The following is an 8,188-nucleotide window of genomic DNA, read 5'->3' as shown; positions in this document are numbered from 1 at the left end:
GTAAAAAAATGTTATATATGTTTTCTTTGTTTGGATGTTTCCTAACATACTTCTGTAATTTATACGTTTGTTTATTGTATACATACACTCTTATTCATTTTGCAATGTGTATTTATACATGTATTGTTTGTTAATATGCCATGTTCTTTTTCTATTTGTTCATGCCCAAAGGCATCTATAATGCCGAATTTGCCGAATAAACCTTGAAGCTTTGAACTGATTTCCTCTCTTGCAGTTTAAGATAATACCAATCAAGAAAAAGTACATGTATGATGACAAAGCAAAGAGAAGTTCAGCCGAGCAAATATGTCACTCCTTCGTATTGATAAGTAGCTGTCGTGTTATACAATTGAACGAAATTTTACAATTTGTTACCATAAGTTAACTGCGCGATGTATAAATGGGTAATGGAATTTTACAGATGAAAAAATAGGAATTTAGTTTAAAGTTAACTTTGAACAATTAAAAGTTAAAATTTTGTATAAATATGTATACAAAATTGTCACACATGTTGAAATAAATCGCTTTTAAAATATTTATAGATCTGTGTAAAATACTTTAATTTTAATAGGACGGATTAAAGGGCGATTTTGTATAACTTTTAACTTAGTTTAATACAGTTTTTCATATTTGCAATTAAAAAATCTCGTTTTACTGAGTTTATAACGTTATGCTGAGACGTTTCGGTTAAAACAATTTAAATCTAGAATGAATAGACCTTTGATGGAGTATGATTTGCAATGCTTCTTATTCGTTGAACCAATTTACATACAGTGGTACAGGTATATAAATACTATATAATTGTAATTTCCGCGTCATAAAAATTGGATACTGTAGAAATTGTGCAATGGAAGAGAATCATGCAAGAGGACAGCCAATTCGGCGAAGGATTACAGTTCGAATCATAGTGGATGTTATAATTTGGCTTGCAGGTGATAACATGTTCCGTAATTTGACATTATAATATTTTTATATACTTCATATTATCGTAATCAGATTTAAACTTACAATGTTCAAAAGTATTGCACAGGAAAGACAGTAAAGAACAAATAAATACGTTTTTATATGTAAATTATAGCTTATACCGGGTATCTCATATATCGCGAATATATTTTCAATCTCCTGAAGATACAAACTTAGATATTTGGACGCTTATTATAAATAAAATCGCATCAAAGATGCGGAAAAAAAACTTGTAAGTCAAACAATATCTAAAACACTTACAAATTCCACTATACAATAGTTTAAAATAAACAAATGAAAATGGTTAACATTGCCCTACTTTAGATTATCACGAATTATAGTGAAAGACTTAAATAAATACTATCTGGTTATTGTGATTGGTTAAGCGTTTCAAAATATTTTGTTTGAGTTACTTACCAATAATCCAGTTGTGTGTTAGACTTTTTAACGTAAATAAATGATATGATATATATCATTATAAACTTAGTAGTCTGGAAACATTTGATACACATCTGATTATCTACAGTGAAAAAGCTTTTGAAGTATTTTATTATCATTTAACATATTGAAATGTGTAAGCTTATTAAAGTCCAACAAACGATTTCAATATTTCAATGAGGTGAGTTATATAAGTTCATTATATTTGGACACCATTTATATCTGGCAAAACTTGAGACATGATTAACATAACTCAAAATTAATGATGGAAATCTTGTTAAGCGCTGAAACACTGAATATTAATGAAGTAACAAATGTGTGCTTTCTATTTCTTTATTCATTTATTTATTTATTTATTTATTTATTTACCATAACGCCCCCTTAAATATATATTTAATAACTGACCTATTCAATGCACATCATCACAGAAAATAACAACGCCATTTTACTCAGGTTTTTGAATACTGCCAAAACGTAGTTAAGCTATAAATATTTGCAAAATATGCCAAATATACAGATCAGATTTGTTAAACACGCCAAAAAAGGGCATTCCTAATTTCTCACTTTTCAGTCTGATGCTGATTATTAACGGTTAGGTCCTCATTTTGAAATTCAAACAACAAGAAAGTAAGAGTTGTTTTTCAATAAAATTCAATAGCGGATAAACCATGTATATTACTCTACAAATGGTGTAAATTTACTGACATATGCATTGAATTCCGGGAAAGGACTGCACAAAGGTGTCTCACTTTTGACCAGTTTCAGCACCTTTTAAAACCTCACCATTTTGGAAGAACTGTTACATATCTTCTTTCTGATGCATTTGCAATCATGTGAAAGTGATAACCTTTAACATATCTCGGTTCAATCCGCATTTTTTTTTTTTGAAAAGGAACAACTTTTGGATATATCAAGTCCCAATGGACAGTACTGTACTACATGTATTGGACAAGTAGATTGTTGGTCAAGATGTTGTTTGTTTACCAAATATTTGTGGTTTTGTGATATACTGCTAAACCATATTTGATGTAAATGTACAGTTCTTCAATTTCTTAATTTTGTGTTGTGGTAAGTGATTTTGCCCGTTGAAAAGGTGGAAAAAGTGTTTCAATGTGTATACGATACCTTTTTTTCATAAAGCAAATAAATACAATTTTATGCAAAAGGCTCGATTTTGCAGTGATTTTTCTTTTTACCGGTGTTTTGGTTTCAAATGGTATCATGACGTCAAATATATAGACCAATGCGTCTTATTGACTCCATTTGCAAGTCAGTACGACGTTTTATTATTAATCATGTAACTGGTTTTAAACCAAAATATAGCATTAATAATGATTTTGCATATACCTGAAAATGAACAAATAATAAAGGTATAATATAGGATGAAGTGAAACACATAACGAGGTATAGTTTTATTTCAAGAATATTTGTAATCACTACAAAAATAAAAGAAAAAAAATGTAAGAATATATCGTCAGTGCGAAAGTAGCGTTTTAATGAATAAATATTTCAACAACGAAATTATGCAGATTTTACTAAGCAATTAACAGTTCAGTTCTATATATTAAATATATCCCTATTACCATAGGAGATAGTAATGAAGGTACTACCCACAAAAAAAAGTAATTAATTCTGTCATGTTAGGCATAAAATACGATCATTAGCGCCCCTTGCTTTGATTAACAATATATTATAGCCATGAAATGAGGTATTTGATTTATTATTATAAATAGAATCAAAGCAAAAGTGTCCAATAAATGTTTATGAATTAATGTCGAAATGAAAATCAAAAGACAAAAAGAAAGCCAAGAACCTGAAAATTAATATATTCATTTTTGTAAATTTAAATAATGTTCAATAAATTTATAACATAGTTACATTAAGTGTCACCTTAACAAAAGCCACAGATAGTAGGAGTGTCAGTCAAATATATTTAAAAGAAATAAGCAAATATCCGTTTGCAGTTGTACAGTGAACATACTATTTTTACATAGACTATTTGCTTGTAAAAATCACAAACCACCATGCAAACATTGATTTTTATTTAATTTTGTTTTCAGTATCTTTGTTAGTTTTGTACCTATTTCTGTTCGGAAAACCCTACGAGACAGGATTTTTCTGTGACGATAAATCGCTTAGTTATCCTTCAATACCAGAAACCATATCCACACCAGTACTGGTAGCAGCCGGATTCACTTTCTCCATTTTACTGGTTCGTATTCCTTCTATGCACCAACAAACTAAAGTGTCTTCAACCCATATATTGTTCCTTTTACCCATTGACTGACAATGAACTGCGAATTGCATGTTTGCAAACATTGCAAATAAAGCAATTATTAAAGCATTCTAGCTAAGAAAACAATGATTATGTTTTTACAATGCAGTTATGGAATCATTATAAAGCTTAAGATCTGGAATGATTTCTGTTGACTTCGTTCAGTTCCACTTGAATGTGTGTTTCACCTTACTTTTAATATAGGAAGCAAATGCACGAACACACTATTTGAAAAGATCTGTGAATTATGTTTGCATATAATTTTGATAATAAATGTCTTTTTGCAATTTCAGTTCTGAGGAACGTAAACTAATTAATAAATCTGCCAACCTGATATATTTCAAAGTCTAAGTGGCTCCAAAATTTAATTCATGTTGCTTTCTTTATAGGTTGTTTTAGTCGAAGGTTTAAATTGTTGTGACAATAAGTGCCTGCGAACATGCCGACGATCAACCGACCTTGTGTTTTGTGTGAAGAGTTACATTGTGTTTTTGATCGGCTTCCTCGTACAAGAACTGGTTGTTGACGCCGTCAAAAACAAGATGGGTGTGCTCAGACCTAACTTCTTTGACGTATGCAAACCACAGTTTAATAGGACTTCATGTCCAGGGTAACTTCTTTTCTATCTTTTTTTCAGGATTTATAAAATATACTGGCGTTTGTAGCTCATTGAAAATAGCTCAACTACAATGAATGATTTTGAAACACTCTCGTGTTCGTTTCGTTTGAATATTAGCGACATATGTAATAATCGTGAACGTATTTTCACTATTGAGCGCTTCATCATAACAAACATGAAATAATAACCGTCTAGATTATTAAAATATAATTTATCGCGACATTCAATTCTTGCAAAAATAAGTTAAACTATTTTACGCAAGACTTAAATAAGCCATTAAAATGTAATTAATCGAGTTTGTGCAACCAACGATCACAATAATTGACATTTCGTATTTACATTCCATAAGAATGCGTGATATAATTATACTGCGTTTGATACTACTAAAGACCAAAACCGTGGCTTCCGTTTAGATCGCTAATTCGAAATAACATGAGCGCTGTGGTTCGAATCCTTGCTTTAGGTGTAGTATTCTTACGGAATCTTGCTTGTTCTAAACAGATGCCTGCTCGTGCCGATAGACTTCTGGTGTCTTTCTTCATAATGAAGAGCTGGAATCATAGCTATCAAAACACGAAGCAAACAAATACTGACCTTAACCAATATTTAAATTACAACAAAACTCCTTTTTTGTAGTTGAATTATGCAGTAACAACATCTATTCTCCCACAATTTACTGGTAACATTTTTACATATTTTACGATTACTAATGAATCATTTTGTTATAGATACATATCCAACTACACCTGCACCGGAAATGAAGAAAATAAAGAACTCAGAAGCAGCCGACAATCTTTCCCTTCCGGTCATTCAGCATTTTCTATGTATATAGCGATTTATTTTTGTGTAAGTGTGCATTTACTTATTGCAAGTCACACCCAAACCTACTCTCAAGTGTTGGAAAGTATTCTATATCATACCCATTGTTTTGTATTAACATAATGTTTGAGAATAAACACATTTGGTTTTACGTTTACTGCGTTCTTAACTGTAATTATATTTTCCACTCACGTGGCAGATTTTAAAACGCCAAAAGCCTTTTCTTTTAACACCTTGACACACATCAAACCCTTTCCCGTCCATTACATGTGGCTGAGTAATGACTGATTTATGCACACTCTGGACATTTTGAAATTCATTAACTTCAATGTTATCACTGAATTTGTATTTTCACTTGCAAAATATGAATGCATTTATTATGTGTGTATTAACATTAGTTTGCATGCGAATTTCATTTATTAAACACTGCCTTCAGCGTTTGTGGCGCATTGTGCATACATTTGCATATTTTGCTACACGTAATAATTTTGAAACTTCCTTGATAACAAATATTTCACTTTTTCAGATTTACATAGAGAATCGTTTGCAGATAAAATTTTCTCGTTTATTAAAGTTCTTTCTTCAATCTGGTCTTGTATTCATTGCAATACTCTGTGGTCTTGGGCGCATCAAAGACAACAAACACCATCCTTCCGATGTCATAGCAGGATATATATTAGGAATCGGAGTCGCTGTATTTGTGGTGAGTGACTAAAGAACTGATTCAAACAAAGGCGTTTTCCGATATCTATATTAACAAAACATGGATTTGTTTTTCATTTACATTTCTGAACAACATTGAAAACGTTTGAGCACATATCTTACATTTTTAGAATATTTAGATGTTTCATTTTGATCTGCTTGTATGTTTAAATTTAAACAAAAATTTGGTTTTTCAACTTTCAGCACTTGGTAATTGGAAGGACGTTTATGAAGGCAGCAGGTGTTAAAGAAAGGACAACGTTACAAACAAAGAATAAGACATGTGACTGTTGTTGCACGTGCGAAAATTCGTCAGACCTTGATCCACAAACACCGGCACCCTTATTACAAAATGAATATTTTCAGAACATAGAAAATGGAAAACATTCATCGTCAACAAAACTTATAGCGCTTCAAAATAATAATCACCGAAATACATCAATGACGTCAGAAATCGTATAAAAATCGTTGCGTTCATAGTATAGTGACATGTTTGGAAACGCGTAAAAAGTAGTTCTGATACATAAAGGAGAATGATTACTGTCACATCTGATAATTGGCAAGAAAATGTAACATTTGCGGTATTTAAATCTGTTAAATATGAAAGATGTAATTTAACCATGGCAAAAGTTTTATGTAGTTTTTTTATGTATTTATTATTTTCATTATTTTGCTTTATAGGTTTAACCAGGTAACATTGCCGTTTCGAAAATAATATTTTGCGGAGCCGTGTTCTACTATATGTTATGTTTTAGCTTCGTTATATTGTCTGGAAGATAAGCTAGGATCTCTTCTGGATGCATGGACGAAGTTTAGATCATAGTCATTAACACTCATGTTCTGATTTTTTCCTGAATACTTATGAAATCTTTTACAAATGCACAATAGTTAGTTGAAATAGTTTCATAGATTAAGAAATAAATTTTAGGGACGTATTGAATTTGGTTCGCAAATTGTTTCAATAATTAATCTTACAATAATTTTCTGTAATGTTCATCTTCAGCTATTAACAAATGAAACGAAATGTTCTGTTTTTTATTCAAATTTTCAAGTATAAATCATTAATATAATATAAGATCTGTTAAGCATAATTGATCTCAACATTCTATGGTAATGTTTTAAGATTTCAAATACATTTGCAAATCAAAATTAAAAAGAATTGAATATTGACAGACAAAATGTCTATTTACTACAAGTACTACTTAGTTCTGAAGGCTTAAGTATCTGAACATACCATATCGTTTGATTCATTTGTGGTGTACATAAGAAATTCAAAATCATTTGCAATAAAATGGTAATTGAATTCTTAAGATTTTTTTATTTTTATTTAGCTATAATGCTTACCTGCTTAGAGCGAAACTTAAGTATCTAAATTAGAAAAAGAAGAAACTCCCAGGTCGAATGAAAATGTTGCAGACCTGGTTTAATTGAGTCTGTTCATGGAAGATAGTGGAAATACATGCTACCATCTAACCCCAGAACTCAACATTTTTACATGTCACTAAAATACAATTAAGAGAAGTCCGAGGATGTCTGATCTACACGGAATCTTCAATGATACACAAAGGTGCAATTCCGTGAAAGCAGCGTATGGTCCTCAGTTAATAATGGACTAGACATACATGAGAACTAAACAAACTAGAATTTGTAGAGTTGAATAGAGGTTATGACGCCTGCACATCAAAGAAACTGTCAAATGGCAAAAATATTTGGCACCATATCCAAACAATGATTCAACAATACCAGTAACTGTTATAGCGGGAGCATTGCATCCATCCACGCCGAAACGTTCAATCTGAAAACTAAACAGTACCACTAACACAACATAAATGTCGTAATGAACGATGAAAAGATTTTAACAGCTCTGACTGAATGTACAGTGCCACACAGCACAGACAACGTAATTGCGATCATAAAGACTACCATTCATTGTCCATACACTAATGTTCATTGATTCTTTTTTTTTTTTTCAACGTTTTGAAAGAAACACAGGAAAGAAAACATGTATTTATATATTGGGTGTGTTTGCCATTGGCTATTACGGGGCGATGTCCAATTTTGCCCGTCGTCGTTGTCGTTGTCTATATGTTTTACTATGTCTGTGTAACTTTATTCATACATCAATTTGTGTATTAATCTTGTACACATCCACCCATACATATCTATGGCGTTAGGCTTTGGGGTGCTTTCTTGGAACATGGTTTTTTTTATACTGAATATTTAGGTAGTTACTGCTATTAACATCAGTCTAGATTGAAATCAGTGTATAACTGTTGTAAAGTTGCTTTTTCAAAAAATATCAAGAGTATATAAATGTAGAGTGGTCGGATTTGTTACCGCTTGCCAGTGGCGCCATATCGAAGTATATATTT

The 8,188-nt window shown here is 31.2% G+C and overlaps 1 protein-coding gene across 1 annotated transcript; it reads left to right on the top strand.

The window, feature by feature from the left end:
- The first annotated feature begins 393 nt into the window (after nucleotides 1–393).
- On the top strand, nucleotides 394–7,593 carry LOC123523649 (phospholipid phosphatase 1-like). The gene is made up of 6 exons (XM_053539913.1): nucleotides 394–932; nucleotides 3,462–3,613; nucleotides 4,066–4,286; nucleotides 5,024–5,141; nucleotides 5,641–5,817; nucleotides 6,021–7,593. The coding sequence occupies exons 1-6, from the start codon at nucleotides 848–850 to the stop codon at nucleotides 6,276–6,278; spliced, it is 1,011 nt and encodes a 336-aa protein (XP_053395888.1). The 5' UTR covers nucleotides 394–847; the 3' UTR covers nucleotides 6,279–7,593.
- The last annotated feature ends 595 nt before the right edge of the window (nucleotides 7,594–8,188 follow it).

This window comes from Mercenaria mercenaria, chromosome 3 (genome assembly GCF_021730395.1).
Source record: "Mercenaria mercenaria strain notata chromosome 3, MADL_Memer_1, whole genome shotgun sequence".
NCBI classification, from domain to species: domain Eukaryota; kingdom Metazoa; phylum Mollusca; class Bivalvia; order Venerida; family Veneridae; genus Mercenaria; species Mercenaria mercenaria.
This window is presented reverse-complemented; position numbering and strand designations above follow the sequence as displayed.